Genomic DNA, 21748 nt, shown 5'->3' with positions numbered 1-21748 from the left:
TTACGTTGATGTAACACCCCTATTTTCTTGATATACCAAATTGGGTGGAAATAATAAAAGTCTAGGGCAGTTTTGTTTAGATGAAATACTGGTGGGTTTAAAAACCCTATTTCTCTTCACTTTTGAGGAAACCCTATAGAAAAGAAAGAGGGTGCAGCCGCTCCTTAGTGATGGGAGGAGGAATAAAGAAGAAAAGTGATGGAAATAGAGTTCTCTAGTGAGAGAACAAGCCATGGTTGTGGTCTTAAAGTCATCTAACGCGAAAAGAGGTAGATTTCCTATCTCCTAATTTTTTTGTAGGCTCTTTCAATTTATTCCATGATAGGTATAGTATTGTTAATCACATGAAAGAACGATTAAATGGCTTACAGACTAGTTTTATCTAGAATTTCATAAAACATATAGAGAGGACAGTATTTTAGTCTAAATTCAATTTACATCTGGTATTGATATATGAAGAATCTCGGTGTGATTCTTATATTTTTGGAAAGGTCTGTTTGTCTACTTTCTAGTAGTTCAAACGGTTTGTTAATCCGAGTTCCGAGTGAAGAGTTACGATAGTTTTCGTACAAGGTGTCAGAACAGTGTCTACTGCAGTCGGTTTATATTAAAATTAAATATGGTATAGATATATAATGAATCTAAGTGTGATTCTTATATTTTTGGAAAGGTATGTTTGTCTACTTTCTATTAATTCAAACGGTTTGTTAATCCGAGTTCCGAGTGAAGAGTTACGATAGTTTTCGTACAAGGTGTCAGAACAATGTCTACTGCACGTCAATTTATATTAAAATTAAATATGGTGTAGATATATAATTAATCTAAGTTTGATTCTTATATTTTTGGAAAGGTCTGTTCGTCTACTTTTTAGTAGTTCAAACGGTTCATTCATCCGATTTTCGAGTGAGAAGTTATGATTGTTTTCGTACAAGGTGTCAGAACAGTCTCCGATGGACGAATTTATTGAGATAATTCACATGGTTTCTGTTCTTTAGGCAATGTATCTCCTAGGTAGATACCTTTTAGTGGTGAACCTATGTTTGTTAATTAATATTTTTATTTGCTTGTTTGAGATTGCGATCCACGTGAGGATCTACTATAAGCATCATCCCTTCTGACTTGTCATGTGTTGTTGACTTGAATTGTTTGGTGAGTTTGTTTGTAAGTCTTGATAAGAGTCAATGTTTGTTGTGTATTGGTCTGAGATACCTGAACAAGAGTTTGATGATTGTGTCTTTCGACATAATGTGGTTGTCGACGTACATGTCAAGTTTGTGGCCATAAAGGTTTACCTTAGTTAAAGGCATGATATTTTTTATCTGCTGAAAAAAAAAAGATCGTTGTATTATCAGGGTTAGTATTAGATTAAAATAATACGAGAACCGGAAAACCTAATAATTAATCAAATGACATAAATTATTAGTTTCGAGAGGGATTGGATAAATCTGATATATTATGTTAGTATTCACCGTTAAAATTCAGATAATGCCAATAATGAATATGAATGCAATGCCTCCTTGATTGGGGATTGAGCTTGCCTACCCGAGACTTAGGTTTGAGGAAATCTACTACAGTTGGGTTTTAACCCAGCTATTTTATTTTTCAGGTAATTATTGTGCACTCATGGTAGGTGTTGCTCGTGGATCCAGTTTGAAGGTCTCAAATCTTGGATTTCAAGGCGGTTAGCTTGAGATTTGGGATTTGGGGCGCTACAGTTGATCACTAGACTTCAAAGCTCGATAAATCGATCTTTTAGACAGTAATTCGCCCCCTTCTGGTATGAAACCACGAGTACACAACGGGTCAGGAATTATGCCTTCAGGATACGATGAAGCCCTTCAACAACTGCTTGGTTCAAAGTATGTACGCTTTGACCAAGACCAAGAACGCTCTGAAATATATAATTGATAATGCCAAAGAGAAAAATGACACTGACTTCGTCAAATAGGTCTAATACAAAATACCCAAGAACACTTCTTTGTTTATGAATCAAAAGGAAAATAGAGAGAGAGAGAGAGAGAAGGAATCGGGATTTTAATCTCTGGCTAATTCAACATGATGAAACCAACATATAAAATCAGAGAGAGAGAGAGATATTCGTTTTTTGATATGTATCTCAAATGGGAGGGGGTTGTAGGGTTTTAAACCCTTATACTAGTGTTTATAGCGGAAATAAGACATCTAATGTCTACACTAGTATTCCCAGGATCACATGCAAAACTAGTAATTAAACTAACGGAGATAGTAGATTACCTTAATCGCTTTTCCCTCGAACTAGTTGAATTGATTGAAGAAGACCAAGAGCTTCAAGTGTAGCTCCTCTACTTGGGACACGAGCAATCAACTTGATCTCCCACCTTGTTGTATAGCTAGCACACCAATGGTGGTTGGAAAGAAGAACACCTTCTTCTTTGACTAGATAGATAGTTAATGGGAATTAGCTCACTTTCTCCTCTCTACTTGATGTGGTAGAGTAAGAAAGCTTAGAGAGAAATTCCACACCTTATTCTCTGCCCTAAGAGTGTTTATATAGAACCCTAATAAGAATCCACCTCCTTTTAGGTTTCCTAAAACACCCTTTAGAATAAGATTTAGGGAAATAGTCGAAAATAGCAACTATTGGTATTTTCTCAATTCCCTAAGGAGATGACGTCCAAACCCAGCCAAAATTGGCAGATTTAATGTTCATAACATAAGGAAACGTCCCTCCAAAAATCAGCCCAATCCGAGCCCTAGAAGTGCCCGAATCGGCTAAGGCCCAAAAACCCTATTTTTGGTCTTTTTGTACTATCTTTGCCTAATTCCTTTTTAGGCCTATGAGATATGCTTATGGGACACTCCCATGATTATATCTCACTCCCACTAGTCATATCCTAGATCAATTTGACACTCTTATGTGTAACCCGTTGTAGGATCCGATCGAAGTTAGCCGCGAATTACTTTGTAATTCGATGATCGTAGTTGGTCTCTAGCTACAACTCTACGATCTCTAAATCAATCGGACTTGATGATCTTCCACATCAATTGTCCTATCCGAAAAATTGTTCGCATTGTCACCTTGGTCGAAGGACATCTCCTTCAACTCCTTCAGGGGTTGCTTATTTATAACCCACCAATAGGTGCTATACAAATGGGTTCATCCATACCATGGTATATGCCCATTAAAATAAAAAGGCATGGCTACTGGTGGTGAGGGGTTATATCCATTCACATTTCAACTCATAGTTTGAAAATCTCCAACACAAATAACATAAAGCTCTCTATTAATTACAATTCTCCTAATCTAATTCACACTACTATATCCACGAATTTAAATCATCTAGAATTGGATCTATTTTGCGTTTATGATCCTCCAAGGGTCCAAGATACACCATCCTTTTGGAGAGGTCTACTAGATCGTCTTCAGTTTGTCCACAATCCCTAAATGTTGCATTGGAAACCTTATGCATTGTGTTCTCGAGAGGAAAAATGGGGTGGTACTGATTTTATTCATTTTCTATCTAAATTTTAGACTTTCATACAGGCAACATGTTTGTTAAATCTACTTTAATGGGTCAACCTGTACGTGGACTAACTATAAGACACTTCATCATCTTACGAATGAAAGACTTGATAGGGTTTTATGCTCAACCACTTGGCTTTCAGAATTCCGAGATGCAGGTCTTTTTCATCTACCTCGTTACAGTATCGACAAAGCACCCATCCAACCGAAACTTCAAGTTCAAGGTCAAGTTTTAGATTTAATTTCAAAATTTGAGGTGTTCAAGACTAAACGAAGAGATTATAATCAAACTTCACAAACGGAATGAAACTCTCTTTCTGCCTTTTTAAGTTTTTTCTCTTTTTGGTGAGTTGTGTGTTTTTTTAGAAACTTAATCTTCACTGATGTGTTAATGGCAATTTCAAAATACATATGAAGTTTGAAATAAATTAGGATGGAGTTATTTTCTTATGTTGGAGAAAAATTTCCAGAATCTCTATTATTATTTAGCTGATTTTTTTTTTGTCAGGAGTAAGCCCGAAACCCGACCGGCCCGTACCCCGAATACTAGCTACGGGCTAGTGCACACGGCGGGCTTTGTGCATGAGATTTAGGTTTTTGCCCGGCCCGAGCCCGCTCGTTTAGTCAAATGGACATGCAATAGAGTAGCCCGAAACGCCCGAGCCCGGAACATTGGTGCCCGTGGGCGCCCGAGCCCGGCCCGTTTCCCACCCCTACACGGAGGTCATACTAAAACGTGGAAAGTAAAATACAGGAATAAATCATCTACTTAGAGAAAGTTCAACGATTAAAAGCGGAATAAAGGGAAAAATCAAATTGATACTCGAAACGGGGATATAAACACAAGGGCATTCCATGTCAAAACGTAGAAAGAAAAATAACATCTATTAACTCAAATTACAATCGGGGCAACATTGCCATGGACAAGCATCAATCACTAAAGATTTACTCTCATTTTTTGTGAATTTGTTCATAGATGAGCCAGTTTCCCAGCCGCCCATTGAAATTGCAAATGCCTTTAAGATAATCTCGGATCATGCTCTAGACGACATCTCAATGATTAAACCGGTTCAGGTTGTCGTTATGATGATGGGATCGACCAAGATCCCAAGCCCAAACGGGCACCTGTGCTTTTATTCTAACACAACTGGAAATTGATTGGGCCTGCTTTAACTCGCTATATTCACGTATTCAGATTAGGTACCACCGATCCGTCTCTAAACATTACAACTATCGCCTTAATTCCAAAGGTAAGATATCTGAGTTCCGCCTCAGAATTCCGCCCAATTTCCCTTTGCAACTCAATTTGTCAATTCATCACGAAAACTGTGGCATATAGGATTCAACCCGATTTGGAGGATTGTATAATGTAGACACAAAACACTTTTGTCCCTAGTCCACAAATTCTTGACAATATAGTGATAGCTCGGAAACTAATACGTTTGATGCATGAATCAAAGGCCAAAAAAGGGGCATAATTTGTTTGAAGATGGACATAGCCAAAGCTTACAATAGAGTCAATTGGAGATTTCTGTAGTCCGTTTTAAAGGCTTCTGGTTTGAGAGGCCACATCATTAGTTTAATCATGTCATGTATAAACTCCAACCTTCAGAGTCAAGGTCAATGGTCATTTGAGTGAGGAGTTTGAGGCCACCAGGGGCCTAAGGCAGGGCGCTGGCTGAGAATTTAAGGACCCAGTGCAAAAGTCCGAGCAGGGCCCTTTTGTATGAAAAATACGAAAGTTGAAAGAGACCTTTTACGTGATTTTTTTTGAAAATGATGTAACTATGGAAGAAGGGTTAAATCATCGATAAATCTAAACTCAAAGAATGATGTAATATATGATTGGCCTCACATTTCTCATGTAAAACTTCTTTGGTTTGATGAGTCTTTTATTTCAACCAAATATTATCTTGGAATTTAAGAAATGAAAATTAAATAATGAGATAAGGAATCAACATTTAAGCTTGTTTGCTCTTTTTTTTTCATGATGACGAAATATTTTTATTTGAGATAATCAAATGTTAGTGTCCTGTAATATTCTAGAGAGATTGAACTATCATCTTCTCAATGTGTGATTCTCTAAAATTATGTTTTTGTCATAAACGGATTTGAAAGATGCGGACATCCAAGAGCAAGAAAACAAGACAAATTATGAGAGAGATATACGCTAAAGAGTGAAGATGGGTTTATGATTTGCAATCCTTAATTCTTATTTCATGTGCAAATATTATAGGAATTAAAATTAAACAATAAAATTTAATATGACACAATTAGCTACGAAGGAATAAACACTGCGCTCTTAAAAAAACAAATTTCCAAGAAGGAATCTTGAACCTGCCCTCCTGTAATATTCTAGAGAGATTGAACTATCATCTTCTCAATGTGTGATTCTCCAAAATTATGTTTTTGTCATAAACGGATTTGAAAGATGCGGACATCCAAGAGCAAGAAAACAAGACAATTATGAGAGAGATATATGCTAAAGAGTGAAGATGGGTTTATGATTTGCAATCCTTATTTCTTATTTCATGTGCAAATACTATAGGAATTAAAATTAAACAATAAAAACCAAGGAATAAACACTGCGCTCTTAAAAAACAAATTTCCAAGAAGGAATTTTGAACCTGCCGTCTGTCTACGGCCCTGGCCTAAGGCAAGGGTGCCTACTCTCACCTTACTTTTTTATTCTTACCTTTCATGCGCTCGCTCTCTCTCTCTCTCTCTCTCTCTCTCTCTCTTTATCTCTTATTATGAACCAACCAATAGGTTGGGTACATGATTAATAGAGTCAGCCCTAGTATAACACTCTAACTCTTTGCCGGCAACTTAATCCTTTTTGGTAATACTATAAATCTTGTTTATACTTTAGCTCAGAAGTACCTAAACAAACACAGGATCAGTTCAGAACAACATTAAGAGCACCTTGTATGACGGATCGACCAAAGTGTTTGGGGGCCCTAATCCCGAAACGAGGCAATAGAATACAAGTCATTAGTGACTATCGGAGAAATTCCAAAAATCACTTGTTGGATGGAAATAGAGTTTAATAATTCAACCAGGAAGAACTTTATGGATTAAATCAGTCTTAAGTTTATTTTTTTATTTTTTTGCTGACAGAACAAAAAACCAAAACTCAAACTAAACACAAATTCAGATCCGTCATCATCGCCTCTTTGGAGTTCCAGGTTCGCCTTTCAGTAGCTTTCCATCCCCGTTTGGCCAAGTAATCTGCTTGTGTATTGATCGTTCGCGGGCCGTAGTGGAATTTGAGTTGCACGAAATTCCCCTTGAAAGATTTGATTTGATCTATTTAGTTCTTCGATTGCCAATTTATATTGTCTTGCTGATTATTTAGATAGTTGATGATGTTGCAGTTATCACTTTCAATTTGGAGATGGGTAATGTTGAGTTCAGCCGCCCATTTGATTGCCTCCAGTAGCGCTATACTTTCACACTCCTCTGCTGTTTGACCTCTGATGGAGCCCGCCCTTGCGATTATGAAGTCTCCCCGGTCATCATGAATGATACTCCCTATACCCGCCGGTTCTGCATAATTGGTGAATGAAGCATCCACATTAATCTTGAGGAACGGAGGTTCCGGAGGTTGCCACCTTGGTTTATTAGCTTTCGTTTTCTGAGGTTTGTGCCCCCGCAAGGTTGTCTCGAAGCATTGAATTTTGTGAATGGTCTGTAAAGGTGTACCGTCCATCTTGCCGAAGCTTTTCTCACATCGTGCTTTCCATATAAACCACATTATTTTTGCCATCCTCGCCATACCTTCATCATCCATCGTTTGCCAAAACACAATCCAATCTATCACTGTAGGAAAATTACTCGTTCTGATATTAAAGTAGTGCCAAATAGCTCGAGCATAGTTACAGTGCAGCAGAATATGTGAAATAGTTTCTCTTTCCGTGCAGAAGGAGCACACATAGTTATTGCCAATGTATTTACCGATTTTTTCCCGAACCGGGAGACTGTTGGTGCAACATTTCCAAAGGAATAGTTTTATCCGAGGAATGGTTTGAATATTCCAAATGAAATTCCAATTCGTGAGATCAGCATTAGTATCTCTCATTCTTAATTGAAAATACAGCGATTTCAAAGTAAACGTACCTGATTTAGTTAAAGACCATATCATGTTGTCATCCGCATAAGGATGAATATTAATGCTGAGGATAGCACGTCTAATGTCCTCAGTAAAATAAGTGTCTATCAGTTCTATATTCCAATTATGATTACAGATCAAGTTTTGAACCAAATCAAAGGGACAGTTATTGTGATTCATTAACGGAGGTCTATGGTTGGGAATCCAATAGTCGTTCCAGATGTTAACATTCGTACCCTTATTTACATCCCAAAAGATGAACTTAGTTATCTCATTCAAAGGACCCGCCAAAGACTTCCACACCCAGGAGTGTTGCTGCTTGGGTGTAGATGGTTTACTGACTTTAGGGAAATATTTAGCTTTGAGAAGCTGGGCCCAGGGAGAATTTGGAAATTTGAGGAGACGCCAACACAGTTTGCCAAGGAAAGCTTCATTGTCAAGGTGAGGGAGCCGCAGGCCTAACCCCCCAAACCTGCGCTGGCAGCAGATTTTCGACCAGTGAATAGTGTGAATTGATTTGCTTTTACCCCACCAAAAAGACCTTTGCAAAGTCTCAATGTAATTGCTAACGCCTTTGGGAATGGCGAAGCCACTACAAAAATCCGGAGTTTTCGTAACGACTTATTGTAACGGCCTACTTGTTATCTCTATTTCGTAAGTAGTTGAAATGCATTTAGGGAGCTGAACCATTAGTTTAGTTTATGATAATGTACTCAGATAAACAACTATCGACATCTTGTGAAACATATTGACATTATAAAGAAGTTTACTAGTTAATTCAATTTGGTTTTAGTCATCTTGTCTATATATTTTTATCTTGTTTTGCTTAAGTTCTATATTTTGTTTGGGTTGAATGTTTAAAGGTTTTGTGTGGTCAGGTTGAATGTTTAAAATTATTGGTGATTGGGTTGAATGTTTATGGTTTTGGAACAGGGAAATACAGCAAGTAAAAGCAGCAAAATAGTGCTGCTGGTTTTCAAATTTTGCTGCAGCTTTTTTTTTTTTTCTGAAAAACAAACATTTGCAACGGCTCAAAGCCGTTACAACTATTTATTTGTAACGGCTGGTCCTCCCTCACGGCCGTTACAAATTGACTCCCGCTAACAATTCCCGCGCACTCAGTTATAACGGCTTAAAAGAACACAGCCGTTACAATAAAACTAGTTGTAACGGCTTCTGCTCGTTACATTTTTTATTGCCACGGCACTTGTTGTAACGGTTTTTCCCTTGTTGTAACGGCTTAAAGCCGTTACAACTAGTCCGTATTTTTGTAGTGAGCATTGCATTTGGTATCGGGGTACGGCCGCCGCCACTGAGGAAATCACAACGGCGCGACCAGCTTGAGAGAGGAGATTAGACTGCCATTTAGAAAGTTTAGTTTGAATCTGGTCAACCAACGAGGAGAAAGCAAGTTTCTTTTTGGCATCAATAAAGAGCTTGGTGCCCAAATATTTATCGAGAGATGAAGCTTGATGGACTTTTAGGGACTTGGTGATAATACGTTTGAACTTAGGGTGGGTGTTTTTGGTGAAGAAAATGGTGGATTTGTTGTAATTGATTATTTGTCCGGATTCCTGACCAAAAGATTGGAGGATATTGAGAAGGGTCGAAATATTGTCAAGAGTGTTACGACCAAAAATAATACAGTCATCAGCAAAGAGAAGATGTTTGATGGTAAAGGAGGATCTAGGTATGGAGAACCCGAGAAAGTTGAAGGGACTGTCCGGAGATTCAAGAAGCCTACTGAGACCTTCCATGGCCAGAGTAAAAAAGAAAAGGAGAGAGCGGATCTCCTTGTCTTAAACCACGAGAGACATTGAAAGAATTGCCCGGGCGACCATTAATTAAGACCGCCATCGAGGAAGAGGAGATGCACGAGTGAATCATTTTGACCCAATGCTGATGGTAGCCCAGCTTGGACATTATATTTTCGAGGTAAGACCATTCCACCCTGTCAAAGGCCTTCGACATATCCAATTTGAGGGCAAAGAAACTTTTAGACCCACGTTTTATTTTGAAAGAATGTGCCACTTCTTGGCTGATGATAATGTTCTCTGTAATCTGCCTGTCCGGAACATAGGCGGCTTGGAAAGGCGAGATGATACCAGACAACGTCGTTTTGAATCTGTTAGCCAGGATTTTGGTTATGATTTTATAGGTGGTGTTAAGAAGGCTAATGGGGCTAAAATCAGAAGTAAATTGAGGGGATTTAGACTTAGGCAGGAGGCAGATATGAGTATGATTGGTGCCTGGAGGGAGAGAAGCAGAAAGGAAGAAGGTAGAGACCATCTGAATAATATCATTTTTGACCGTGTCCCAGTTCGATTGATAGAAGAGAGGGGGGTAACCATCTGGGCCCGGGGCAGCTTCAGGTTTGAGGGAGAAAGTAGCAGTACGAATCTCATCTTCATTCGGAGTAGTGATGAGGATCAGGTTTTGGAATTCCGTGATTTGGGATTGGAAGAGACTGAGAATGCTGCTAAGATCCCCCGACATATTAGAACTAGAAATGGTTTTCAGATTGGTGGAGAAAAGTTGGGAGATTTCAGTAAGGTCATCACACCAGGTGCCATCCTCTTTCTTAATCATGGTGATTTGGTTTTTCCGATTCCGAGCGATAGCCTTGGCGTGGAAGAATTTCGTGTTACGATCTCCCAATTGAATATTGGTCACCCTGGATTTTTTCTTCCAGATACTCTCCTGTTGATTATAGGCCTCTTCAAGCTGTTGCGTAAGACTGAGGAGAGAGTCAGAGTTATGAGTAGACTGGATGGCCGCGGTAAGAGATTTGATGCGATGCTCGATGTGGCCAAACACCATTTTATTCCACTTGGAAAGTTTGATAGCCAGCAAATTAAGTTTCTGTTGAATAAGGAAGGGAAAGCTGGACCAGTTATCAAGAATAAAGGAGCTGCAATCTGGGTGGGACATCCACGTTCTGATGAATTTAAAAGGTTTGCGACCTTGAAAAGTAGGAGGGTTGGTGGATAGGAGAATAGGAAGATGATCCGAGCCAACTCCATGGAGATGTTCAACTCTAGAGTGAGGGAAAAACGACATCCAAGCCATATTAGATAATGCTCGATCGAGGCGCTCTTGGATCAGATTACCCTTAAATTGACGGTTAGACCAGGTATACGTAGGACCACTAAAACCTAAGTCAAGAAGGCCAAAAGTGTTGGTATAAGACATAATCTTTCTAGCATAGTTGGGCAGAGGTTTGGGAGATCCGTTTTTCTCAACGGGATGCATAATCGTATTAAGGTCACCAATGAGAAGCCACGGACACTCCGGAGGCGGGATTATCGAGCTAAGGGTTTCCCAAGGTTTGATACGATCTTTATTATGAGGGCACCCATAAAAGCAAGTGACAGTTAAAGGTTCCTGAGATCCCTCAAAATTGATATGGATGTGAATCATGTTATGGTCAGCGTGACTAACGGTGATCTCAAGGTCCGAGTCCCAGAACAGAGCCAACCCCCCTCCCTTGTTGACAGGCTCGACCGTGAATTTTTTATAGCTCGAATGGAGATTAAGAAGTCTGTCTATGTTAGTGTTCATACATTTAGTTTCGGACAGGAAAATAAGATCCGGTTTATGCTCCCTAATCAGCGACCACAAATGTTTGCGATTGAGGAAATTACCACAACCCCTCACATTCCAAGCTAGGATCGAAAGATTTTGAAGGGTAGGGGTGTCTCTAGAATTACTAGGTCTGGGGGCCCAGGAAGGCCCGGTCAAAACCCCAGGAGGGTTACAAGCCAATAGGGCCATCAAGGGGCCGGGGAGCAACAACTAGAGCAAAAAACAAATAAAAACGCTGAAACCGAAAAACGGAAACAACAATGAAACACTAACAAGAAGATAACAACAGACAACCTAAAACAAACAAAACCAACCCTGACAACCAAACCTAACGGGTCAAGGCATCAACCCCAGGACCAACCCTGGTACACCGAGCCAGACAAACAAAAAGAGAGTACTTAAAGGCACCCCTCTGGGCGCGCCTGTAACTAACCCACTAGGAGATCACTACAGGCGCCACAGAAGCAGCCCACAGCCGCAGCCAATCTTGCAAGTGTACCAGGGTGCCTACAAAAAACTAAACTGACCTAGCCAGCCAGAGACAAAAAGCACACACAGAAACAAAATACAGAAAAGAAAAAACTAAGAACTAAAAACGACCCAACTAAACACGAGACTAGGCAGGTGGTATGGAGGCACCCCCCTCTCCCTGAGATCCGAGGATGTCTAGGCTACGGGAAAGCAGACTGGACTCCTCCAAAAGTTGTTGAGCTTCAAAATTATCCATCAACCTAGACCTGAAATGATGGTTTTCAATGGAATCATCGGATGAGCTAATGGACTGATGAGACGAGCTTGGCCTGACCCTCTTGCCAGTAGTGGTGATAGGACGAGAAGGATGGTTAAGGTGGTTGACAGGAGATGGTGGTGGGGCTCTCAACAGTGGTTCTTCAAGCAGTGGGTTGGTGGGAACTTCTTCAATGTCTTCCATGGGTTCGTAGCTCGAATCATCCTCATCATCTGAGGGAGCTAAAGGATTCAGTGAAGGACAGTGACCAATCAGGTGCTCTATGATGCGACATGATTGACAGATAGCTCCGGAAAACTTTTGATAGCTAATGTTGATATTACATTCAACATCCACGAAGAGAAGGTTGATAACAGCCAAAAGAGGGGTTCGAACTGAAGGGGAATAACCTAGTGTATCTCATACACCTAATTGAATAGCGTTGGTAGCGGAATCTCAAACATCATATGTTTAACACTATTTCCAGGATCTATACATGAACATACCAATGAACTAGATTGGAAAGATGATTACCTCTTAATCGCTTTCCCACGAACTAAATTCCGATCAGTATTCGGAAGATAAGAGCTCCAAGTGTAGCTCCTCTACTTGAGACACCGAATAATAACTTGAACTCCCTCCTTTCAGTCAGCTAAGACCTTCTTGAAGGTTGAGATGAAGAACTCCTTCTTCTTGACTAGATACTTGAGAAAACTCCTGTTCTCTCTCTCTCTCTGAGATGTATATTCTGAAACTCTTTCAGACACACACAATTCTATCTCTGAATTGCCTCTCAGTTGTGTCTCTCTTTAGGTTGTATAATTAGGTATATATAGAAATCCTTAGAAGAGGTATTAGACTCAAACTAGGATTCCATAAACCTAATTATTAGGCAACACCCAAAATACCCTCCATTGGGTCTCTTTAGTGTGGCCGGCCAACATAGCCCTTTATGGGCTTCCTTGGCCGGCCCACTTAGGGCCTAGCCGGCCATCACATGGCCGGCCCTATTGCCTGGGCCGGCCATCACATGGCCGGCCTTCCTAAAGCCATTCCGGGCCTCCCTTTTGGGCCCGGACATGTTTATCTCTTCGGACTTCTCCGAATCTTTCAGGACTTACCAATAAGGGATCCAATCCACTTATTTGTCATTATCCATCTAGTCAATTCTCTCCGTTCAAATCATTATTCTGTTGTGTAACCCTTGTAGGATCCGGTCTATGTTAGCCGCGAATCAACTCTTGATTCGACGATCGTAGTTGGCTTCTAGCTAAGCATTACGACCCCTAATTGAACCGGACTAATGATCTTCCGAATAAGCTCATTAAGATCCTAATAGCCAAATTGCACGCATTGCATCCTTGGTCGAAGGACACTCCTTCAGAAGGATACCATTCCTTCAGACTTTAGGCATCATATCCTTCAGTCTCCCACTTGTACTTAGAACAAGTGCAATGCTCGATTCCCATGTTTTTTTTTTCGTATCTCATCTGATATGTCATATTTATCAGACTCTCTTGATCCCGAGAACAACTTCCAATCCAAACGATTAACTCTTAATCCGTTTGAGCACGGCCATGCATTTTTCAGTTGTTTCTCATCAAGTGGCCCGGAGATACTTTATCCTGATTTTACTCAGGAAAACATAATCCATTCTTGTACTCCCACTCAATTTCATGTCTATCCTGTCTCCCCCAGTATGCCGCTTTTATAACCACTTTTTACGGATGGCGTTTGACGGTACCAAAGTTCGACATTCCTTCCATAAACTGAGTGAGTACTCATGTTTTGAGGAATCTCTCCAATTTGCTTAAATGAGAGTTATGACATCTTATAACTTCAACTCTTGAAGTACTCTCATTCGGCGGGTTTCCAGTGTATCAACTATACACCCATGAAGTTGACCTTTGAATACTCCTATTCCCATAGCCCAAGAAACAACGCTATCTTGTCAATCACTCATGCTAGTCTTCCTAAGTCATTATTGTCCAACTAATGACCTGGACTAGGGATAGTAGGATGATGTGCTTCCATGTTCACTTAGTAGGGTTTCTTTCATTAGATCACGTATCTAATAAACCTACCTGGAACACTTCATCCTTTTGGACTGTCGTCTAAATTCTAAACCACAATTTAGATGACGAAATAAACCCAGTTTATTTCGGATAACAAGAGTCTGTAAAATTTGAGCACCCGCGTGAACTCCTTCACGTTCTCAATTTTACAAGTCTTTTTAGGATTCTCCTCCTGGATCCTAATTCCTTAGACCCGAGCATCTCATGATCGTTCTAAGGTGACAGTTTAGTTTACTTTTCACTTCGCTTTGTTATTATCTTGCTTTCGAACTCTTCGTAAGCTGTTATGATAATATCAGTTTTCTCCCACTGAAATTAGCACTTCCCAAGTTCTAATTTTACTTTCTTATCTAGTAGAGTTAAGCAACGACTCCCAGCATGGAAAACTCTTTCCCATCTGTTAGCCCTTCCTAAAAGATTCCTATCTTTATTTTTGGAAGATTACTTTTATGACTTTCTTCAATCTTCTGACTTGTATGGGCGACGTCATCTTTTCGTACTCCAAGTACTTATAGATGTTCGGGTAAACAACGATCATCTCATGATCGTTCTTATGTTTTCTAACATAAGTGTCTCTCCTGTGTTTATCACGGGAGTTGGGTAGAATTTCTCTCCAAGAGAATTTCTTATTCAGACTTCTTCAAAACTCCTTTTGAACGAGTCTTTATCATCCTCCGATCTATCTCCATAGACTTTTGATGCCCATGGTTAATTTACCCTCGTCTTCTTGTCCTTTCTTGTATGTCTCCTACATACAGGACCTGAAACAACTCTTGTTTCACTCCCACTTACCTTCTTGTCTCACAAGATTTAACCATTCTTACTCTTATCTCTTTGGATTTCCGATCCAATTTCAGAGTGGTTTCTGCTATAGTTCTTTTGAATCTTCTAAAGATTCCTTGGGGTTTTTGAGCAACCTTCTTAACTCCTTAAGAAGTTTCCAGGCGATCGTCTCTTTGAACCATTCAAGTCGAGATCCCTTGTCACGTAAGCCGAGTAACTCTTACTCTCTTTCGTTTTAAGCCGAGTAACTCTTACTCTCTTTTGTTTCAAGGCAAGTAACTCCTTACTTCCTCTTGTTGCTCTTTATCGAATCCCATTCGATTTTTCCTCCCACTTGTCTTCTTAGAAGGACCCTCCTTTTAATGAAGACACCATCGAGAGCAACAATCTCATTGTGTTCCGATGATTGGCGAGAAAACCCCGTTCTTCTTCTTGAAGAACTTATGTCTAACACGCTTTAGACATTGGAATAATTGACAGTTTTAGAACTCCTTCTAAAATAATATCCATATTCAGATGGACTCAATTATTCACTATAGCTTTTTAGGTTTTTAGTGGTTTGGCAGATACGTATTAGACTTTGTGTTTTGGAAGACCGATGACTATCGAACTTATGATCTCATCATATTCTTTAGTCATCCAGACCCACTTCTTGATTTTGGATTTGTTTCTAAAACTTCTCCACAATCAAGTCTTACGTCCATTCTAATCACACTAATCGCAGACTTTCATGTCTAACATTATTTTCTACGATTAACTGAACTCTTGTACTCTTACAAGATTTAGAATGACTAAGTCGGATCATCCGTTAAAATTACTTAAAAGTTAGATAGGCTCTTTTAAGAACATCATAAAATATCTCATATTTTATTCACTCCCATAATCTCATTACAGAGTCATTGTTCTAAAAAGAAAAAGAAATACTAAAACTACTTTAAAGTATTGCCTATCGAGTCTATGATCCTTCTCGAGCTTTTCCAGCAACTCTTGCCTTCTCAGCTTTCGACAGGTTCATCTCCTCTTCAATAAATACTCAGCTCCCTCTTGCTCCTGTCATTCATAATGATAAGAGTCTTTTAGGTATCACATACCTCGAGGAATGTGTATTTAATTGAATAACTTTTAATAATTTTTACCTTGACCGGAACTCCCAGCTCCGTCGTTTAGATCTTCCAAGAATCGCGGGCAATCTCTTAATCGAATATGAGATGTACTACCGCACACAAGACATCTCTTGTTAGGAAGGATAGTTCTGGGTCTTGGTGCTTTCCTGCCCATTCTCCTGCCAGACTGCTTCCTTCTCCTAACGTCTTCCGTTCCCGTATTTACAGTCTCCTGAATTCCTAGAATCTCTTCTAGAGTTTCAGGGGTGCTGAATCTACTTTCAGCTACTTCCAGAATCGCCAGTAGACTTTCGAAGGATACCCGTCCAAACTTATCTTCAAAGTTTGCTACTACATCCTGAAACCTTTCATCCAATGAATTCAGGATGATGTCAACTGCCATTACGACTGGCATAGGAGACCCCATCCATTCCATGTCTTTGAAGTGATCAATCATCTCCAAAACATGATAACGGACGGGTTTCCCTTTCTCCAGTCGCATTCCCAGTGTCACCATTGTGATTCTAAATCTTTCCATTCGACATTGTGTTCCAAACACTTCTCTTAGCCGTCGAATAATGGTGTATGCCTCCATTTCAATGAACATATCTATATATTTTCTTTCCATGGCCATTAGCATTAAACCGGTTACTGGCGCTGACTTCCTTCGAATATCGTCTACTTGCTTACGTTCTTCATCAGAAGAAGTTTCTGAAAGCACGGGGATCGGAATGTCCAATATTTCTGCGCTTTCTCCTAGAACCTTTCTCAGGTTCCTCTCCCATTGAACGAAGTTGGTATCGTTCAATTTCTCAAGTATGGTGTAGAGGTTGAAGATGTTTGTTGTCATAATTAAACTACATGTAAGAAATGCGAAAGTGATTAAACTTGTTATCCTGGCAATTTTCTTAATTTGCCTATATTATTCTACTTTTGATGTCCCCTTAGAATAATATAATTCCAAGATCCCATTCCTTCGAAATTAAGCGTACTTTGGCACAACCCTTAATTCGTCGTCCTGGGTGAGTAACTTCTTACTGATCATATCTCATATGACTCTTGGTTGACGATTTAAACATTAAATCGTCCTTTAGCCTCGAAGTCCAAAACCCTTTTGCTGACTCGTTTGAGAATAACCATTTAGACATGTAGACCTCTTCATAGATCTACCCGTATTGTCCCGAGGTAGAAGATGGCACCCTGCTTTGGCATGACCCACCATCGATGAACAAGGGCTCAACAGGTGTCTTAATCTGGGTAGGCTTTACTCAAAATTCTTTTTGGGACTTATTACGTAATTTATCAAGTTGCGTTACTGTGAACTCTTGCATAACCATTCATGATTTATTACGTAAAAGTTTATGTGGGTTTGCGTAATGATTTGTTAAATCTTAGTATTACCCCTTAAAAGATCCCATCTTTTAAGTTTATTTCTTGTTCGCCTATGGTTCGATTGGATTCATATCCAAGAACCTCTATTGACTACTCCCACTTGAACCATGATCTCATCATTCAGTTCGTCAATAGATTCTAAGACCCTATACTCTAAGTATTATTCGGGCACAACTCCTTGCGCTTAGAACAAGAAACGATAATCCTATCTAAAGGTATACTATTCTACGCAATCACATACATCCATACATACAAAAATATGACAATCATAATAAATAAAGTATGTATCCTAGATTTGTTTCTAGGTTTTGCTATCGTATAGCTATTCGTGGGAATTTGTGACATCTCTATGTCTAATGTTTCTAAAGTTTCGTATTCTCAATACTCAAACTAGAAGCATTGTGTTTCTTCCTTAATTGTTTCCAAAATCAATATAAGGAAAAACTCCGTTCGGGTTCTCTTCTAACCCGGGTCTATGTCGGAAAAAATTATGCTCGGAACCGGGAGAAAAGTCTGAAAAACTCCCTTTCAGATCATGGCCCAAAAAGCCCTTGAGTCTCACTCAAAAAGATCTGAGTCAACCATGGTCAAAGTCCCTTGGCTGGTCTCTGGTCAACTCTTGACTCAGCCTGGTCAAGGTCCGGTCCTAGAGACAGCACCTTTCTGCCGTGCTTTGTCTCTCGGGCAGACGCGTCCTAGCCCAGCTAGACGCTTCTGTCCTAGGACAGACCATAGACATCTCGGGTGAGATGTCTAGGATGCGTCCTGGTCGCGTCCCAGACGCGTCCAGACCATCCGGTCGCCTTATATGCCTCTCGGATGCTCAGTCCGAGAGCTGTTGGAACTCCTAGACGCGTCCCAGACGTGTCTGGTCTCGGGACAGCACATGTGCCATCTCGGATGTTCGGTCCGAGATGCACCCGTGCTCCACAGTCGCGACCCAGACGCTTCTGTGCACAAACGGCAAGGCCATCCCATCTGGGATGCCTCCTGGACGCGTCCAGACGCTTCTGGATGCTCCGGTCGCATCCGAGTTGCGTCCGGAAGCTTCCAGTCGCATCCGAGATGCTTCTGGTTGCTCCAGACGCATCCTGGATGCATCCGGACACTCGTCCAGTGTCTCGGTCCTAGACCGAGACTCTAAATAGGTTCCCTCGAGCGCGTCCCAGACGCGTCAGGGATATCCGAGACGCTCCTGTCTCGGAATCCTATTCCGTCTCGGACTGGGATGTCCCAGACGCGTCCCACGCGCTGGGACGTCCGAGACCCGAGAGTCTCGGACTCCTAGTCCGTGTTGGACTGGGATATCCCAGACGCGTCCTAGACGCTCTGGGATGTCCGAGACCCGAGAGTCTCGGACTCCTAGTCCAGCTTGGACTAAGATTCCCGGTCCTTCACGGACTGGGATTTCCAGTCCGTGTCCCTGTCTGTCTCGGACTGTCTGTCCGAGACGTGCTGGTCCGGCCCAGACGCGTCCTGGACGCGTCCTGGCCGGTCCGGCCAGTAGGGTTTCCAAACTTTTTGGAAATCCTACCGTTCCAACTGATTTTTCTTTTCTTTTTCTTTGTTCCAGCTGCTGTTAGGTACTGTTTTTGATCAATTCATCAACCAATCTTCATGGTTTTGATGATTTTTATCAAAATTCTAATACCCTAACACTTGTTTATGAAAACTCTTTTCATAAAACTATGTTTCTAGTGTTTCTAGGTCATGAATCTCATCCAAAACCCTAATTTGATCTCATCAAACTTATGTTTAAATCTCTATTCAAACATTAAAACACTAATATCTAGTTGTTCAAGTAAGAATCTAATTCATCTAGTCAAAGATAGTTCATGCAAACGGCTCGTGATGCCACTGAAGGGGAATAACCTAGTGTATCTCATACACCTAATTGAATAGCGTTGGTAGCGGAATGTCAAACATCATATGTTTAACACTATTTCCAGGATCTATACATGAACATACCAATGAACTAGATTGGAAAGATGATTACCTCTTAATCGCTTTCCCACGAACTAAATTCCGATCAGTATTCGGAAGATAAGAGCTCCAAGTGTAGCTCCTCTACTTGAGACACCGAATAATAACTTGAACTCCCTCCTTTCAGTCAGCTAGGACCTTCTTGAAGGTTGAGATGAAGAACTCCTTCTTCTTGACTAGATACTTGAGAAAACTCCTGTTCTCTCTCTCTCTCTGAGATGTATATTCTGAAACTCTTTCAGACACACACAATTCTATCTCTGAATTGCCTCTCAGTTGTGTCTCTCTTTAGGTTGTATAATTAGGTATATATAGAAATCCCTAGAAGAGGTATTAGACTCAAACTAGGATTCCATAAACCTAATTATTAGGCAACACCCAAAATACCCTCCATTGGGTCTCTTTAGTGTGGCCGGCCAACATAGCCCTTTATGGGCTTCCTTGGCCGGCCCACTTAGGGCCTAGTCGGCCATCACATGGCCGGCCCTATTGCCTGGGCCGGCCATCACATGGTCGGCCTTCCTAAAGCCATTCCGGGCCTCCCTTTTGGGCCCGGACATGTTTATCTCTTCGGACTTCTCCGAATCTTTCAGGACTTACCAATAACGGATCCAATCCACTTATTTGCCATTATCCATCTAGTCAATTCTCTCCGTTCAAATCTGTTGTGTAACCCTTGTAGGATCCGGTCTATGTTAGCCGCGAATCAACTCTTGATTCGACGATCGTAGTTGGCTTCTAGCTAAGCATTACGACCCCTAATTGGACCGGACTAATGATCTTCCGAATAAGCTCATTAAGATCCTAATAGCCAAATTGCACGCATTGCATCCTTGGTCGAAGGACACTCCTTCGGAAGGATACCATTCCTTCAGACTTTAGGCATCATATCCTTCACGAACATCATAGAGGAAGTGAATTTTGATAACTTTGTTATTAATGAAGCCCAAACTTCTTGGCTTGATCTCAATTATCTTGCCCTTACGCTCGAAGATAGTATCAAGATCTTCTTTGTTTTGGATGGCTAAGGGCAGTTTGTAGAGCGTACACCACATGGGCTCGTAAAACAGATCATCAACCCTCTCTGTGAGTGGAAAATCCACTTGTTTCAGGACAAGCAGCATCCCTCTCATAATCCAAGGGCGACCAAAATTTAGGGCGTTGAGGATGAACAAACTTTTGGGTTTGATGAGAAACGTATTGACTGGTCCTTGAACCGGAGAGTAGTAACAGTCTCGGAAAAAGACAGTGAGAGGGTAGAGCATACGCTTGATTTGTGCTAATGTGGCCTCCTCGGGACAACACCATCTAGCAACAAATCCTTGGGAGATGGATTGAAGTTCCTGCTTGGTGGATGGTTTTTGGTATTTCAAAGAAAGATGGCCTCGGGGTGAAACAGCAAAATGGGTCGCCATGAAAGAACAGAGAAGCAGATAGGAAGGAAAAGAAAGAAGGAGAAAGTGGACAGAAGCAGACGAAGGAGAGAGAATGGGATAGGGTTGTGAGAGATTCCGATGACTTAAAAAGGCAAAAACAGGGAGGGATGGAAAGATGAAGCACCAAACTATAAGTGCCATGCACGCTCAGGGATTGGGTGGTGCCAACCACCCGTCTAGTCTACTCGACGGCCAAATCAGACGACATTCAAGATGGAGACAGCAAAATCAAAACCAGAGAGAGAGAAAGAGAAAGACAGACTAGAAAACCGAAAAGACTAAAGCAAAAGACAAAGGAGAAGTCGAAGAAACAGGGGGGAAAAATCTTAATGACGCAAGGGGGGCGTTAGAATAGGGATCTTACCATTAATGCAATCCAAAGCGTGAAAAGAGAAGATCTCGGGTAAAGCGCGCACCTGCGTTGAATGTACCTTGATCTGAAATTCCCCCAATAAGTTCGTTGCCTTCTTAGAGTTGTTATGACTGCATGCAAGCTTGACAACGTATCGGGAAGGTGAACTGTTGGTGATTGGGGTGAGAGCTAATCAAAGCAAATAGGCGATAATGATGCTATTCTGTCTTAAGTGAGTGGATGATCTGTCGTTGATTACCAAGAGAGGAGAAGATCGGCAGCTGATTACCGAGACACTCAAGAGGGATTGCAAGAGATTGCTATTAGGGTTTGCTGTTTGGTTTCGACAGGAAAGAGGTGGAAAGGAGAGAAGGGCTGACGTCACCCGAGAGCTTCTCTCTCCTCAAAAAACCTTATCCACCCATTTACTTTCTAGTTACTTCCAAAGCTAGTAATCCACCAATTAAAGCAAATGGACAAGAACTTTTCGTGGGCCCATGCAACAAAAGACAGAAAGATACATTTTGTCAATTGGGACATACTTTGTAGGCCAAAGGAAAATGGAGAATTAGGTATAAGATCTCTAATTTCATCAAAAAAGGTATAAAATCTCTAGAAGAAGTAAATGAACCATTAATCGCAAAAATGACATGGAGATTAATAACCAATCCGAATGCAGTTTAGACAAAACTTCTAAAC

General features: G+C 40.7%; 1 protein-coding gene across 1 annotated transcript; it reads right to left on the bottom strand.

The window, feature by feature from the left end:
* Nucleotides 1-9984: 9984 nt before the first annotated feature.
* Nucleotides 9985-21356, bottom strand: LOC147539059 (uncharacterized). The gene is made up of 2 exons (XM_086644510.1): nucleotides 20160-21356; nucleotides 9985-12320 (listed from the first exon to the last, which is right to left on the bottom strand). The coding sequence occupies exons 1-2, from the start codon at nucleotides 20836-20838 to the stop codon at nucleotides 11815-11817; spliced, it is 1185 nt and encodes a 394-aa protein (XP_086500636.1). The 5' UTR covers nucleotides 20839-21356; the 3' UTR covers nucleotides 9985-11814.
* Nucleotides 21357-21748: the final 392 nt, after the last annotated feature.

The sequence above is a fragment of the Eschscholzia californica genome, unplaced genomic scaffold, assembly GCF_041429995.1.
Source record: "Eschscholzia californica isolate CP2 unplaced genomic scaffold, dmEscCali1.0.p SCAF_5, whole genome shotgun sequence".
NCBI classification, from domain to species: Eukaryota; Viridiplantae; Streptophyta; class Magnoliopsida; order Ranunculales; family Papaveraceae; genus Eschscholzia; species Eschscholzia californica.
This window is presented reverse-complemented; position numbering and strand designations above follow the sequence as displayed.

What these genes read in the sequence shown, in the direction of transcription:
- LOC147539059 (XM_086644510.1), bottom strand. Translation starts at nt 20,838, where the DNA reads ATGGCACTTATAGTTTGGTGCTTCATCTTTCCATCCCTCCCTGTTTTT. An exon ending in TCACTTCCTCTATGATGTTC is followed by an intron (nt 12,321 to 20,159) that starts GTGAAGGATATG and finishes ATTCCCCTTCAG; the next exon opens with TTCGAACCCCTCTTTTGGCT.